This window comes from Centropristis striata, chromosome 22, assembly GCF_030273125.1.
Source record: "Centropristis striata isolate RG_2023a ecotype Rhode Island chromosome 22, C.striata_1.0, whole genome shotgun sequence".
NCBI classification, from domain to species: domain Eukaryota; kingdom Metazoa; phylum Chordata; class Actinopteri; order Perciformes; family Serranidae; genus Centropristis; species Centropristis striata.
Genome location: NC_081538.1, coordinates 14,303,471 through 14,321,201, shown reverse-complemented (window position 1 = coordinate 14,321,201; position 17,731 = coordinate 14,303,471). Strand labels below are relative to the sequence as shown.

At 38.0% G+C, this 17,731-nt stretch overlaps 1 protein-coding gene across 2 annotated transcripts in view; it reads left to right on the top strand.

Moving 5' to 3' along the window:
* Nucleotides 1-16,952, top strand: part of scube1 (signal peptide, CUB domain, EGF-like 1) — a 226,835-nt gene extending 209,883 nt beyond the window's left edge. For both annotated transcript variants that reach the window (XM_059325535.1, XM_059325534.1), the window contains 5 exons: nucleotides 3,093-3,254; nucleotides 4,328-4,525; nucleotides 6,277-6,429; nucleotides 8,004-8,083; nucleotides 9,557-16,952. In XM_059325535.1, coding sequence (XP_059181518.1) covers nucleotides 3,093-3,254; nucleotides 4,328-4,525; nucleotides 6,277-6,429; nucleotides 8,004-8,083; nucleotides 9,557-9,709 — 746 coding nt within the window. In that variant the 3' untranslated portion in view covers nucleotides 9,710-16,952. The remainder of the gene's footprint in view (nucleotides 1-3,092; nucleotides 3,255-4,327; nucleotides 4,526-6,276; nucleotides 6,430-8,003; nucleotides 8,084-9,556) is intronic.
* Nucleotides 16,953-17,731: the final 779 nt, after the last annotated feature.

Here is a 17,731-nt window from a genome sequence, read left to right as displayed (position 1 = left end):
TCTCAGTAAACATATTTACCATGTGTTCCTGCATGTTCACTAACAGAATCCTCTGTAACACTTGCTACACTAACGTAACACTGGATTACATATGAAAAAAATTGACAAAGACGAAAACAAAGGACATTTTCACTATAATTTTAGTTAGTTTTGTGACCACAAAATACAGTTTCAGTTAGTTATCGTTTACTTTTTTTAAACTCTAGTTTTTATTTTTATTTCAGTTAACGACAATGTTCGTTATTTCGTTAGTTTTCGGGATTTCGTTGGTGCGCATCTGTGTGTGCTTCCCTCTGATGTTCATCACCAAACCCACACAGCAATGTAAAAACATTCCCCTGTTTAATAGTTTAATTAGTTTAAATGTTATGTTCCCCCCAAATCATTTGGTGACCTTATCTTATTACATCCAGGTTGACTGATATAATCAGCACTGTGACATTTATTGCAATGTCCAAACTGTATTTACGTTTATTTCAGTGTACGAGATGCCTTTTGTTTCTGATTAAATTTAGTAAATGTCATGCATAGTATGAACTTTTTTGGAATCCCCTGACTTCTCCTCTAGCACTATTATATATCCTTTATTTAACCAGGTAAAAGTCTCGTTGAGATTTAAAAAAAAAATCTCTTTTCCAAGAGAGACCTGGCCAAGAAAGCAGCATAAAAAGCAGCATAAAAAGAAGTTACATCCGTTACAACATTTGAACACAGTTATCATAACAATTAAATACAAGTACAGCCATCACAACAACACTGAAGGAGCCTCAGTAGAAACTTGACCAAGTGAAATGATTTCTTTATTCTTTAGAATTGATTTAAATTCACAGATTGTGATCAACTCAGACAATTTCAATTCCTTTTGCAAATTGTTCCATGATAAAGGAGCGGCGTAACTAAAAGCTTTCTTACCTAATTCAGTTCTCACTCTTGGCCCCAGCATCTGTACAATGATTTGTGAGTGTGGACCATGTTTAGTTTTGTTTCGACACATGTATGCACACAGGTATGAGGGAAGCATCCCAAGAATACAATTATAGATGAAAACTAACCAATGAGACTGCCTGCGAACATACAAAGACAGCATTTCAGCCGTGGCATACAGAGATGAATAATAAATGCTTGTATCATCTGCATAGAAATCAAATGAGGCATTTGATACATGACCACAAACATTATTAATGTACAGCGAGAACAAAAGAGGACCCAGGATCGAGCCCTGGGCCACATCTTTTGAGACAGAGAAAGGCACAAGAAGAGCCAGAAACCTGGACAGATTGTGTTCTTGACAATAAATAATTGGAGAACCAACCAACTATTATGAAGAATTTATGGTTTTGGATAAACTGTCTAAGCTACAAATATATTTGTGTTACCTCAGTGTTGGTAGTGTGTGCAGATGGCAGGGCTGTGTTGCCTAAGTGCCAATGCAGAAATCCATATGAAGATGCATTTTGCATCATCGAACACAAAATGTGTCACAGAGCAGACTTTTATGTTACGTTTTATCTGCCCACACTGCCTGCATGGAGATAACACCAAACAGGCAACTTCTGGGCCTGAAAAGAGAAGCAAATGAAGAAGCACCTGAAACCTTTGTAATGGCCAGAAGGGGGCTACTTCACTGGTTGCAAAAATAAGTATGTTTGTTTGAAAGTCAACAGGAAACCAAGCCTATCTCTCTTGATTTATTACCTCAGTAAACATTTTACTAATGAGTATATTGTCTCAAACACTAGTTTCAAGTCTTCTTCATCAGTATGATGTTCATATTGTAAATTATGAACCTACTTAGAGTAAAATAGATGATAAAGCAGGGTGCTTTAGGGCTGGGCTACCACAGTGGACTGTATATTTTTGTCTTTGAACTTTGACCCTCACTTCATCAATGTTATTTGTGACATTTTAGCAGTTTATAAATGTATACAAATGTTGTTCAGTGTTCAGTTGGACTTAAATACACTCTAAAGAGTTGCCTGTTCATTTTGAATAATGTTTGCCCCTTGCTAACCAGCTAAGTAGCCCTAGCTTATGACACACATGCACTGATTGCAGAATAAACAATGTGGCGACAGTCATAAACCAAGATAGCGAAGGCCAAAATGCCTATTAGGGGGAATGCATCCAATGCTTTGGCTTAGGACCAAATAAATGTCTGCAGGACTAGTGATGTTCCCATCAGCCTCAGCTGTATATTGTGTTCAGTGCTATTCAGCTTATTTTAGCATGCTAACATGGGGAGTGTGTCTATGTTCCCCGAGTCCTACGTTCCCCTCTTTGTATGAGACAGGGGAACACAGGACCCTTTTTCCTCACTTTTCCCAAAAAGGGTCCTATGTTCCCCAGTCTGTAACTTTTTCCACCATCACTGCCAAATTCCATGGCAAATAAGCCTAGGAAAGGGAAATATTAGGTTAGGGGTGGCAAACCTGCAGGTCTTGAGTTAACCCTAACCCTAACCCCGCAACAGTGGGGAACATAGGACCCTTTTTCAGAAAAAGGGTCCTATGCTCCCCAGTATGTATTGCCACAGGGGAACATATGACAATTTTTTTGGGAAAACAGGGAACATAGGGATGACCCCCTAAGATGCTGTACAAAGATAGTGAACATGTTGAACATTAAACCCTCTTAGCATCAGCATGTTAGCACTTTGTCATTGTTAGCATGTTAGCATGCTGATGTTAGCATTAAGCTGAAAGCACTGCTGTGTTTAATAATAATGCATGACTGTAGACCCTTGGCCTGTTTAATATTCCATAGATAGCTTGACTTTCTCCTGTGTAATTGGACCTTTTATCTGCCACTTTCAAGCTGCGTATGTGAATACTGGCATTTGCAATGACACAGCCATTTGTCAGCAGTTTCATTGTTAGTGCTGTCATTACGTTGTGTTGAGATGTGTATGAGATGCCAATTTGCACATGTAGATGATAGTCATCTATACAGGGTTTAGTGCTCTGTTTATATGTTTTGTATATATGTTTTGTAATCAAGGCATGAATAATGTCACAACTGTGTGATGTATCTTGTAGATGGCCTGCTATTTATTCTCATTCATTTTATATTGACTGCCTCCTGTTCCTCCACAGTGCACTGTGCTCCTGGACATTACTACAACTCCAGCACACACCGCTGTATCCGCTGCCCAGCAGGAACATACCAGTCTGAGTTTGGGCAGAACTACTGCATCACCTGCCCGGGGAACACCACCACCGACTTTGATGGTGCCACCAACGTCTCCCACTGCAAAAGTAATACTGTAATAATAAAAAAGTATTTCACATTTTTTTTTTTTTTTTTTTAACTCAACGGGGAAAAAACAGAGGTTATGGTGTTTGGCAGTGCCCTCATCGACCTGGGACCCCTCTAAGAGCATGACCATCTTAAAGTCGCCAGTCTTGGCATCACCATAGACAACGATTTTAAATTTGATAAACAGATTAATAACATTTTAAAATCTTGTTTTTATCATCTTCGTCTTTTATCAAAAGTGAAAAAGTTTTTATCTTTTAACCTCTTTGAACAGATCATGTACGCTTTTATTTCAAGTCGAATGGACTACTGCAACGCTCTGTACTCAGGCGTCAGCCACAAAGCCCTCTCTCGTCTGCAGTTAGTCCAGAAGGCCGTGGCGCAACTTTGAACAGGGGCCAAAAAGCGTGAACACATTACCCCAATCCTTGCGTCTCTGCACTGGCTCCCTGTTAATTTTCGTATTGTTTTTAAGATTTTATTGTTTGTTTTTAAAGTTTTGAATGGACTGGCCCCACAGTACATCAAGGACCTCATCCAAATCTAGACTCCAGCGCGATAATTGACGTCCTTTGGCCAGCTCCAGCTGGTGGTGCATAGGGCCAGACTTAAAACTGGGGGGACAGGACTTTCTCTGTGGTCGGCCCCAGACTTTGGAACGCCCCCACTGTGGAGTGTTTTAAGTCTCGTCTTAAGACTCATTTTTATTCTCTGGCTTTTTAACTTTGCGTGCGTTTTGTGGTCCTCTGTGTCTTTTATTTATTTTACTACTTTTAACTACGTCTTTTATTTATTTTACTATGTTTATCTGTTTGATTGTATTGTTTTATTTATAGCATCATTTTAGATGTATACGCTTATTATTTATTGCTGATTGTTATATGGAAATGTTTGTTTTATTGTTGATTCAATGTACAGCACTTTGGAGACGTTTTTGTTGTTTAAATGTGCTATACAAATAAAGTGGATTGGATTGGATTGGTAACCTAAGGAAAAGGAGAATAGATTTTTTAGACATTGGTGCTTTTGCATTGAAAGGAGTTCTATAGTGTTTCTATTATTTTGCTCTCAGACCAGGTGTGTGGAGGTGAGTTGGGAGAATACACAGGCTACATTGAGTCTCCTAACTATCCTGGAGATTACCCCTCCAACGTGGACTGTATCTGGAACATCATCCCACCACACAAGAGGCGAATTCTCATCGTGGTACCAGAGATTTTCCTCCCTATCGAGGATGAGTGTGGAGACGTGCTAGTCATGAGGAAAAGCGGTAAAAAATATATATTCATTCAGTTAATTTTTTCTAGAACTGTGGGGGCTGACATTTGCCCTTCTTGTACAGACTGATGTATGGCCTGTATGTTGTATTGTCTGTAGGCCAGGGGTCTCAAACTCCCGGCCCGGGGGCCACTTCCGGCCCCGCTACATCCAGCAAGCATCATGATGTAAAAAGTTAAATGCAATTTAGCACTTCAAGTTTATTTTCATTTACATCAGAGCGCTGCCTCCTTCATTCCCAGAGCTGTTTATAGTCGTGTTACGTACCTTTTTTGAAGCACATGTGTGTGAGAAACTGTTCTCTACAATGAAGTTTAATAAAAGCAAGTGCAAGACAAGGCTTACAGATGCTCATCTTGAGGCTGTACTCAGAGTTTTAACATCAGAGTAAACATGGCTCAGCTATGAGCAGAAGCACTGCCAGGTATCTGGCAAAAAAAATAAAGTGCAAATGGACTCAGAAGTGATTTGTCTGTTGAGTAGAATGTTAAAATAAGTTATTTAAGGTAAAAATTGCACTGTTAAAATGTGCATACAAAGCCAGAGTTCTTTTTGTGTTATTATTTAACATGACGACAATATGAAATATGATGAGTGCTGTCAGTTAGTTCATGAAAGGCTTTGATTAGTTATTTAAGAATGAGGCAAAAAACATTTGCACTTACTGTGAATTTAATAGGTTTGGAATATTATCATACAATATTTGAAAATAAACCCCGGTTTCAGAAATATTTGTGATTTTTTTTTAATACTTTAACACTGAAGTTGCCCCCCACTGAGATGACAGTGTCAGCTGTGGGCCCCAGCTCATTTGAGCTTGAGACCCCTGCTGTAGGCTTTGCCTGAATGTTAACCTCTGCCTCCCACATTGTCCTACACAATTATACTCTTTGTCCCTAATTTGGTTTGTTTGGATCTGGTCCCCCTAAACCTGTGTTGTCTAGTCCTAATGAATCAGACTCAGCTTTGTTTCCGTTTTGTGTGCTACAACAGTCACGGCCTTTAAAGGAAGACCCCGTTTACACTTGGTTTTAAAATGCACCTTGGGCGTTTGAATCACAAGTTGTAAGCGCTAACTACAAGTGTAAACAGGATCCAAGAAGTATTGTGATCAGATCACTCAAACCACATGCTTGCCTTTTTTTTTTTTTTTTTTTTTTTTTTAAAGTTCATCAACTTTACTGATAGTAGCAAGGGCAAATGGACTACACTGCAAAAAAGGTGTGTCTAAAAACAAGATATAAACATTAAACCTGAGGGAAATGATCTTGTTGCATGGACAGATAATTTCACTTGACAGGATTTGTTAAATTAAGATTATTAAATCTAGGAATAAGCATGTTGAACACTTAAAATAAGAAATTAACTCTTAAAACAAGAAAATTATCTAACACTTCGAAATCTAAAGTTTTTTTTATCTTGTTAAGAAACAAATAATTGTCAGTGCACTCTGCTCGGGCCAGTTCATCGCTGCTAGCAGCTTTAATTTATCTTGTTTTAAGAGTTAATTTCTTATTTTAAGTGTTCAACATGCTTATTTCTAGATTCAACAATCTTAATTTAAGAAATCTTGTCAAGTGAAATTATCTGTCCATGCAGCAAGAAGATTTCCCTCAGATTTAGAGTTTTTATCTTGTTTTTAGACACACATTTTTTGCAGTGTACAGGTTCGAAAACTGATTTAATTTGCTAGAAAATTGTAAGGGTGTTAAAACGTACCAATTTGTTTGTACTTTCCTCCAGCCCTTCCCACCTCCATCACCACCTATGAGACATGTCAGACGTATGAGCGGCCAATCGCCTTCACTTCTCGCTCTCGCAAGCTCTGGATTCAGTTTAAGTCCAACGAGGGCAACAGTGGCAAAGGCTTCCAAGTCCCATATGTGACCTACGACGGTGAGTCACCTTCAGCACAGTTCAGGCAACTGAGTCACTTTTAATCTCACAAACATGCCGGTATCATGCTTTTATACTACCATCTACCTTCACCTATATACTCTATTACAGTGGTTCTCAACCTTTTTTCAGTGATGTACCCCCTGTGAAATATTTTTTCAGCCAAGTACCCCCTAACCAGGGCAAAGCATTTTTGGTTGAAAAAAAAAAGACTTAAAAACAGCTCTGTGCCATCAGTGTCTAATTTATTAAACTTTGGAAGTAATAAACACACACAAAATTAAAACATTTGAAAAGAAAAACAACTATTTCAAACATTTTAAATGTTAATAATCCATGACTAAATTTATTGCAAATATTTCTCATCACTAAAATGTAGTGATTCAAACTAATGTAGTAAAAACTTTGGCCGGGACTTTAACGCGTTAATTAAGATTAATTAATTACACAAAAATGAACGCGTTAAATAAATTGACGCATTTTAATCCCACTTATTTTTGCACCGCAGAACATTTCTCACTGGATGAGTTTCAGGCGGACCGATTATACTGGAGCACCAACTAGCGTTCATGAGTTCAGACAACAACAAACCACAGTCAACATGAATGAAGAAGCTGATGAGAGCGATTTGGTTGGCCCCGTGGATGATGGGACATTTTGTTACAAAAAACCAACGGATGGAAGCGTTGATAAGAGCATGGTTGTGTTGCTATGCAACAAGGAATTCACATATCACCGCAGCACATCCAGCCTCAAGTATCACCTCAATGCAAAACATATAGCAGCTAGCAGCTAGTGTAGTAGCTACCGTGGATTGTGTTTTACTTAAAAAAACAAAGCATTATAGTTTACCTGAATTTCTGAAATGTACTATATTTCTAAATATGCTATTGCTACACTTAATGGCAAAAATTGCACTGGTCTGTTGGACTTGAACAAAAATAAACAATATTTTTGTTGCTTCAGCTTCATTACTTCATTACTTCTCACTGTTCTCAGGTCAAATATTTATATGCGATTAAAATGCTATTCATTTCGATTAATTAATTACAAAGCCTCTAATTAATTAGATTAATTTTTTTAATCGAGTCCCGGCCCTAGTAAAAACAGTGACCGTATAACCATTTCAAATTATAAACTTAACCATTTAAAACTCCATAAATGTGCAAAACACTGCTCATTTGTAGTGGTCTCTCTTGAACTATTTAGGGTGGGTTGCAACTTGTGGACATAAATCCAATAAATCCAATTTTCAAGTGATTGACAGGTGATGCCAGGTGGCATATTTCAGGTTGGGTTGAACCAACCTGGTATGGTGGACACTCTGGGGTTTTAGGAGAATAAAATTGAATACCCTACTGAATATAATATTCATTTCATGAACTTAAGCTTAAATTTTCATAAAATATTTATCAAATAATTATTTTTAAAGGATTTTTGCATGGATGCTACTTTTTAAATGTATATTTTAAAATCTCACGTACCCCCCGGAGTACCTTCATGTACCCCCAGGGGTACGCGTACCCCCATTTGAGAACCACTGCTCTATTATATATTGTCCTGTCTTGTTCCAGAGGACTACCAGCAGCTGATAGAGGACATAGTGCGAGACGGCAGGCTCTACGCCTCGGAGAACCACCAGGAGATACTGAAGGTACTGAAAGATACGGTGCATTACAAGAGTATGATGTTGAGGGAATTAACTGTTCAAAATGTTAGAGAAAGGCATTGAGGAAACCTTTAAAATTGAATTATCTGACACCAAGAGAAAATCCTCACCTATTTCTCTGCACAGATCGTTTGATGGGTAATGATGAGCAGGAGACGTCCAAGTTCTCAGTTTAACATAATTTTATTACAATACGTCAAGAAATGTGCATTTTACAGAGATTCCTGGGTTAAAAACTCACTTCCCTGATTTACATGATTAAGGCGGATCAGTTCATGAGGTCTGACCCCTCTTCTGTCCCTCAAACCCTTTTTTATCCTGACAAAGACACAAAGGTAGATTTCTTCCAGGAAGTGCCGCCTTCTTGATCCCCTGATTTGTCAGTTTTAATCAATATAGTGACACGTCGTGTCACCGGGCAGAGAAGATAGTTACTTCCTCTCTCCAGCATACTGTGTCCTTGACCTGGCCTGTTCCCCAAAACACTCAACAAAACCTCCTGCCTTGTTATGACTTACAGAGATATAATTGGAGACAGATGTTGCAATATGCACACAAACTATAAAACATAAAATATGAAACATACAATATATTTTTGTGATTATAGAATCTTACTAAGTCTAAGCAGTTGAGATACATGTAATTAAAGTAATAATTGTTTTAAAACAATATTAGCACATGATCATTGTATCAAAAGCATCTTACGTGATTAATATATAAATGCATAGAGAGAGGGCACACTAGGGTGTGCCATATTGTATCTTTCACGATAATATCGGTATATTTTTTTTATGGTTAAAATAAAATCATATCATGATATTGGCAACATTCCTACTTCTTGATGTAGTGGTTAAAGTTGTTTTAATCACAAAAAGCTACTTACACTCTGTCGCTAAACACATGCAGCTTTCAAAATAAGAGCACAGTGTGTTAAGAGAATCCACCACATAATTTACGAGAAGACTGTCAAAATAAGATGCCTTAAATAAAACACATAATAACCTTTATTCTCATTTAACCCCTAAATGGTTATTTTTATTATTTGCTCATACTCAAGAGTCAAGAGTATTTTTTTTGTATTTGGCAACTGTTGAGATTTGCACTTCACACTACATTTTAGATTTTCATTTATTTATACATTTTCTATATCTTTTTAGATATCTCCTACTATCTTCTTCTTCTATATCTATATTCAAGAATATCGTTATTACAAAAAAATGCCTGCAGTATCGTGATATTCTTTTAGGACCATATCGCCCACCCCTAGGGCACACACACAGTGAACTACGCATGCATTTGATAGTGACCTTTGATAGTGACCTGCTTCACGCACAGAGACAGACAACAGAGACGAACAAAGAGACAGAATAACAGATTATTTTAACAAAAACAAAAAAAAAGAAAAATCCTCACCTCAGATGATTTGGATGACACTGTCTCCGTGTTCCCTCCCTACAGGACAAGAAGCTGATAAAGGCCCTGTTTGACGTCCTGGCCCACCCTCAGAACTACTTCAGGTACACAGCACAGGAGTCCAAAGAGATGTTCCCTCGCTCCTTCATCAAGCTGCTGCGCTCCAAAGTCACCAGGTTCCTAAGGCCGTACAAATAGACGTAAAAGAACCCCCTTCACCCTGCGTCATTCCAAATCCAGCAAGCTAAATGTAACCCCCTCCCCGTCTACTTCTCCCCTGCCTCGGTCAATACATTGATGTACCCATTCTATAACTGAACATCCCCATTTCCTGTATTTGTCCTAAATCCTGTTCGTCATATGATGCCTTTCCTCATCTTTGACCCCTTTCATTAGTAACACAGCATTAACTGACCCCCTCCCCTCCAGTTAGAGCAGCTTTTTTCTATAAGGTTTGACTGATATGGGTTTTTATAGGCCAGTATTGATATTTTTTTTATAACATAGCAGAAGATGCCTGATATATATTATGTGTATATATTGTTTCTTTAAATCTGACCTGTTTTTTCTCAGTTTAGTATGGTAAAATTTAGAAGGGTGACCCTGTATGCTAAGTCAGTGAAGGTGCAATATCTGCAATATTGGTGGTATAATTAGATATTCAAAACCAAATTGAGTATTTTTCAACACAATCCAAATAATATAGAAATTTAAAGGACATCAGAGACGTAGTCATAGCAAACTTTCGCATCCTTTATTTGTGGTCAGGAAACCTGTATATTAGGTGTTCTAGTGGCTATTAGAATTCACTGAAACATTATTAGCCAGATTAAAGATAAAAAGACCAATCGAGCTGCACTGTCAGGTTAATACAACGCTCATGCATGTATGGTAAATATGAAGCAGTAGACATCTTAGCTTAGCATAAGGGCTGGAAATGGGAAAACAGATAATGGCCAATCACAGATATATCAGTATCAGTCTAAGTGTGTTCTGATATGCGTCAAGATATATATAAAGATAATATAATGCTGAAAAAGATTCTTGGGTAATTTTGAAATGGTGTCATCACCTTGTTCGTTCAGACTGGCAGCACAGAATAATGTCGTCCAAAACAGGACAAGAGTCACTGTAGCAAAATACAGCTGGCAAATACTTAACCCATTCTGCCTTTACGTTATAAAACAAATAGGAGTTTAACAGTAATGTTCCCTGTATTTATACTATATCCGTGTTTCCTTTAGGGGGAAAAGTGGCCAACGGGAAAGTCTCAGGCCACGCTCTCTCAAATGTCTTCAAATGTTTTCGATCGTCGCAAAGCTTTAAACACGGGAGACGCAACTGTGGCCGCTGTCGCTAACTGTGCACAACGTCAGCAGCTGATCATAAACAAAGCAGCATGGCTAATTATGCACAGAGTCTCCGCTGATCATAAACATAGTGATTGTAAATTAACGGCATCACTAACTGTGCACAGAGTGTCTAGTGCTTGTTGTAAACAAACAGAGATCGCTAAGTGAACACCTCCTGCAGCAGCAGCACATACACACTGTACTGCTACAGAGCTAACTGTTAGCCGGCTCTGTGACTGCAGCCTGGAGAGACTGCTGCAGGAGGACTGTGCCACTTCGACTCGTTCTTACTCCTCTTAACGAGCCGCCAGCCCCCGCGGCTCGTTAAGGAGAGCCAAAAAGTTGCTAATTATAGCAACAAAGTTGCTCAGTTGGGAACACTGCTTTGCCGGCTTTTACAAATGGCGTGTGTTGTTGTCGTGTAGAGTACTACGTCACATCCTGCTTAGCCATCTATCCAATCAGCAACCAGGCTGCTCTTCAACAGGGATGGAAAAATTCCAGACAAAAGCCAGCTCCGGACTGCTCGTATTCAAATTAGAGGCGTTTCGGCGAGTGAGACCCGCCTCATTCCGGGTATTTTTACTACCTACATTTAGTATGGTCAGTCTCTAGTTCTTGTTCCGGGACAGTGTCCTCATGAGAGAGTCTAGCCTCGTCTAGCCTGACCGTTCTCCAGCACTGGTTTGGCTCCACTCATTATCATTCTGGTGTAAGGGAGAATGATAATGATTGGCCCACATGCCATCAGTTAACACTGAGGGGGCAGCGTTTATAACCTATACTGCAGCCTGCCACAAGAGGGCAATGGAGATGTTTTGGCTTTCATCTCGAAGGTCAGTTGTTGCTGTTTCCCCTGTTTACAGACTTCAAGCTAAGCTATCAGCTGCTGGCTGTACTGCCCTACAAAGCCTAACTGCAGTAACTACATTTTTGGTCCAAATTGAGTTATAATTGAAAATGAACTCCTTTATGTCTGTTTAATGTTGTGACAAAGTTTTAGATTTCAATTTTGCTTTATTTCAGAGAAATAATAATGTAAAAAATGCAGTAACTACAAAATCCAACTCAAAACTAAAGCTAAACTTTGACTGTGATACAGTGTAGCCTTGTATTTCTTCATTGTGTTGAATAGTGAAGACAAGTTTATTTGAAAGGGAAATTATTATTTAGATAGTGAGTAAGTAAAAAAAGTGAGATAAATTACATTAAGACTAAAATATAACATTACTTTAAAATATTAAGTCTAAAATACACAAATCGTTGTGTTGTTAAACTCTTTTGAAAACAACATTGTAGTTCCTGCACTGTGTTTGTGCATTACTATTAGAACCTTTTACAGCAAAACCAGAGTGCAGTAACTAACAGTTTTGGGGTTGAAGGTCAAATAAATCGTCACGATTTTTGAGCATAAAAATTACATCGTCAATACATGTAGAAATAAGTGTCATATCACTTACCTACCTATTACTAATTTGTCTGGCCAGTTAAAAAACATCAAAAAACAGTTTTTCTCAGTTTTACCCTTTGTGTAGTTACTGCAGTTAGACTTTGTAGGGCAGTGTAGTTTCAGATAAATTGGGTTGATGTGAGAGTGTCATTAATCTTGTCATTTAACACTGTGCATTAGTGATCCTTAAGCATTAAAATAGTCATGAATTATTATCATTGTCCTTCCCTAAGGTCATTTACTACATATTATATATATATATACATGGTACTTGCAGTACTTAGTAAATGACCAGTATCAGTCAAACCCTATTGCTGCACACCATATACTATTTCTTCTTCTCTCCCAACCACCCCCCAGATTTCTGCCCATTCATTAACAACTTTTTTCTGCAATCTTCCTTTCACTTACTCCACTTCCTCTTTCAAATGATTTGCTTTGCTTTCTGTGTTGTTGTTTTGTTTTTGTAATATTTATACTGAACATGTCAGAACTTGCAGAAGCCCACATCGCAGATGTACAACGCACACACAAATGTTTAAGACGTGTATTGTTGTGTGGACATACACGAGTGTACATGCATGATTGGCCCGCACAGTGTACATGGACGTATCTTGAATTGGATTTCTTTATTGGCCCCTATGTGCACGAGACAGAGATGAAAAAACAATTGGTGCACTTAAAACATATTTTAACACAGAAATGATTTGAAAGAAAGTGGGGAAATGTAAACCATTCCACCTTTAGTGGGTGCTTTATCCATTTGAGCACAGGGAAAGATTACATGGGGTGAATCAGAAAGTCTATATTGTAATTTTTTTTTAATAAAAAAAAAGATGTATAACAAGATGAGATAAACTACCTGCAAGTAACAGATTGTTACTTTAGAGAGAAATGTATGTGATGTAACTAATATTTGGAACTTTAATTGCACTTGAATTTTATATTTTAAACTGTAGGAAAAAAAGATCTAAGTTACGTATTTGTTACCTTTTTTGTGTTGTTTTGAAATGTGCCACATGTGGCGGTGATGAGAGAGAAAGACAGCTGTGTCTCCTGTTATTGCCCCCCACTCTGTAGATTGCAGTGACCCCAAAATCTCTCAGTTACAGTAGCTTCAAGTCCCATTCACACACACGTATACACTCAGAAATAATGTGCTGAATTTGTACTTTTAGTGGTACAACTACAGACATCAGACTAAGCAAAGTATTCCAGACCCAAGCAATGTTTTAACTTCTTACTGGGGGACCTCGGGCGTTAAAAAGTACATACAGTATACACCTGTAGTATATAATGGGTACAACACTTTTACCATAGAGGGTACTGCCTAAGTGACAAGTCTTTGTACCCCTAAAGGTACACATTAAGCACATTGTTTCTGACAGTGTAAGCTGAAGCTTCAGCATCTTAAAACTGTACTAATATGCACAGAGAAAAGACAGTGTCAGCATTAGATTGCTCAAACTTGCCACCAACACTACTGTTTGTCTGTGTTTTCACTGCCCAGTCCTGCTTCATCCCTCATACATGTCCTATAGCTGCCAGAGAGAAGAAGCAGCAGCATAAAGGCTTCTTGTATGATGGCACTACTTACATACAGTATACGCCTGTTTCTAAAAACTACTTACAATATCTGCATTCACCAAATCTCTTTCCATTAAATAGGAGGTATAGTGTGTATACTATGCTTTTCTTTTATAACCCAACTAAATGTTTCTGTGTCATTCCCAATGGTACTAATATGTCTATGGAATCCTATACCATTTATTGAAGATGGGCTCTATATCTGCACAATGCGACTGGAGTTGTTAAACATGTACGGTGTGACTGGAGTTTCAGTCTGGAGGTGAATGTAGTCAGAATAAGAGGCATCTCCTATATGAGTGTCTGTGTGTCCGTAGCAGCGTCAACTGTAAGCCAGTGAACCTTATCTGTGTGTTGTGTTGTTCATAAAGAAGCAAGAAGCCCCTTACGCCTGGTTATGTATCCCACTCCATTTTTTGGCTAGTCCTGCCCCACGAAGCAGCCCGATTGGTTAATGTTAGACACTGACCTTTAGTACATAAGGTTGGAATAGATACAGTCTGTATTTATTGGAGCTACCATAAAATATGCACATTATCTACAGTTTTACATTTGATAATAGAATACAAACCCCACAAAGCCACTGAAAAAAAAGTTTTGAAGCTCTAAAGACCTGTACTGCCCTACAAAGTCTAACTGCAGTAACTACATTTTTGGTTATAACAAAAAAATGAACTCCTTGATGTCTGTTTTGCCTTGTGATAAAGTTTTAGATTTCAATTTTGCTTTATTTCAGAGAAATAATATTGTAAAAAATGCAGTAACTACAAAATCCAACTCAAAGCTAAAACTAAACTTTGACTTTGATCCAGTGTAGCCTTGTATTTCTTCATTGTGTTGAATAGTGAAGACAAGAATAATATAAATTATAAGTATATTTGATAGGGAAATTATTATCTGAATAGTGATTAAGTTAAAAAAAAAGTGAGGTAAAATTATTTTTAGACTAAAATATAACTTTACTTTATAATATTAAGTCTAAAATACACAAATCTTTGAAACACTTTTAAAACAACATTATAGTTACTGCACTTTGGTTTTGCATTGCTTTAAAAGGTTATAATAGTAATGCACAAAGTGCAGTAACTATATTTTTGGGGTCAAAGGTCAAATAAATCGTCATGATTTTTTAGCGTAAAAATGACATCATCAATACATGTAGAAATAATCACTGACCTACATATAACCCATTTGGCTGGCCGGTAAAAAACATTAAAAAACTTAAAAGCAGTTTTTGTCAGTTTTACCTTTTGCGTAGTTACTGCAGTTAGACTTTGTAGGGCAGTGTAGTTCTTGAGGTTTCACTGTGTGTACATCCCTGCATGATTTAGCACATTGTCGAAACTTAAGCTAACGGTGCTGAGTAACCTTAGCGCTGCTACTGTCTCAAATCTGTGCATGGAATACAGTAAGACATGCCAGTCTATTTTAATGGCTGTAGGGTATGACTGCTATATCTATAGCCCACTGGTCAGTTGATTGGCTCTCAACAAATCAGATAACAGTACCTCGGGAGAATGCTACGCAGGGCGAGTCTTGCCAGATGATAAAATGCACATGTAAAATGCACATGAATTATTGGTGTTAAAGTGTCAGTCATGAAAACATAATGCTTCTTGTCTTTGTGCTGAGCACAAGAAATAACATGAAATGAGTGTCAGTGCTCATTTAGAGCCTCTCAGTGCTCAATGATTACAGATGAAAAGGCCATACTGGAAGTTTTTGCATGTTGTAGCCCATTAACTACAACATATTTGTACGGCTTAGTGTTTTCTAAAGTGTAGCATCTCAGGTTTCCTATTTTGCAGGAAGCCATATTGGTTTGATTTCAGTACACACAGAAAATCTATGTGCTGAGACTTGCACTATATCTCACTCAAAGCGCGGCAAAGTTAAATCAAGAATTCAATTATAAGCTAGCTCCCTAAATTGGCACTCTGTCATCAAAACTTTAAGCACCGCTGTTTTGGGAAATACACTTTTTTTTTACTCACTTTTAAAAATCAGGTTATCAATTTTCATCTAAATTGTTTGTTGTCCTGATCCTAAGACAGAATCACTAGTGATGTGCCAATGAAGCCTCATGAAGCATTTTCTGTATTTTCTGACTCCACTAGATGGAGCTCTCTGATCAACAAAGGGCTGAAAACTAGTGATGTGCCAATGAAGCCTCATGAAGCATTTTCTGTATTTTCTGACTCCACTAGATGGAGCTCTCTGATCAACAAAGGGCTGAAAACACACTTGAGTACCATTGCAATAGCCTTTTTCAATTATCCAAGGACGCCATCTAGTGGGCTCAGAAAACAAAGCAAATGGTTCATGAGGCTTCATTGGTACATCACTACTGAAAACACACTTGAGTACCATTGCAATAGCCTTTTTCAATTATCCAAGGACGCCATCTAGTGGGCTCAGAAAACAAAGCAAATGGTTCATGAGGCTTCATTGGTACATCACTAATAATCACACAAAAACAGTTTAGATCAGATTTTTTTTCTCTCAGGGCCTCCATATGATCCTGTCCATGACGTCCACATTGAGTGATTTAATGTTCCAATCAAAAAATTCTTCAGTGTAATGCTTTTCAGCATCTAACTTTTTAATATTTTAGTGCACTGAAATTAATCCACTAAGACAGGAAGGTATAAAATCTATCAAAAAACTTACTTACTTTTAAAATAGTCTGCAGCCATCAAAATAGTTTGTTATTTATGGACTGAAACAGACAAAACCACAAAGGTATGGTCCCGCATGGCACTGAGCTGGTTATAGTCAGAGGTTTTATTCAAAAAAGAAGATATGGAGATGGAAATGAAGAGAACCAATAACAAAATGGGAAACAGGCATTGGCTGATAATCACCACCTTGAAGTTGATATATTATGGAACTGTAACCCAAATGTAAGTGAGGTCACTGGATCATCAGATAATCTCCCCAAATAAAAGAATTATGTCATTAGGTATTGTTCAAGGCCTTGCCAAAAAGCTGCCACACAGAAAAGTAATGGTACGGCCTACTTCCTGTTGGAGGTGGGCGCTGTTCAATATGAGTGTTATGAAAAAAAAAATGAAATGCTCTAAAATTTATAATTGACTGTTTTTTTTTCTTCCTGAGAATGTATTCTATTGTGAATGGGTGGGTGCATTTGGTGTGTGTGTGTGTGTGTGTGTGTGTGTGTGTGTGCGTGTGCGTGCGTGCGTGTGTGTGTGTGTGTGAGAAGTGAGTACATGTGCCGGGTGCCTGTGATGGAGAAAGAGACTGTGTGTTTGTACATTAGTCCAATTTGTTGAGAAATAATTTTAACGTTTGTGTTAGTCAGTTGTACCCAAAGAGAGAAAACTGTAACGCAGTGTTGTGCCATTGTTTGGTCCATGAAACTCCAGTGCTGAACAAATTAAATAAAACAGTAGCAGAAAACACACTCAGGTTGTCTCTTTTGTGTCCATGTAGAATGTGAAACAGACACAGAGGAGCCCTCGGAGCAGCTCCTATCTGCTCATTATATCGCTTATCTTTCCTCAGATGAGGCTCCGCATGCCGTTACACAAAACCGGCCTGAAGTACGCTTCCAGAAAATTCAGTTGACACTGCTAATATTGCTCTTATCGTCAAGTGACACAATCTGAACGGCAGATCTGGATGCTACATCAGAAACACTCATCATCATCCACACTGGGATGACTTTTTTTCCCCATTTACATTCTTTTTCTTTGTTTTAGAGGGAAAGAAGAAGTGAGATAACCCGCTGTCAGGACATCTACACTCGTCCTGTGCATGTGCAACTATTTCAGTACCAACCAACACATTCTCACTCCCATCTTGTTAAAT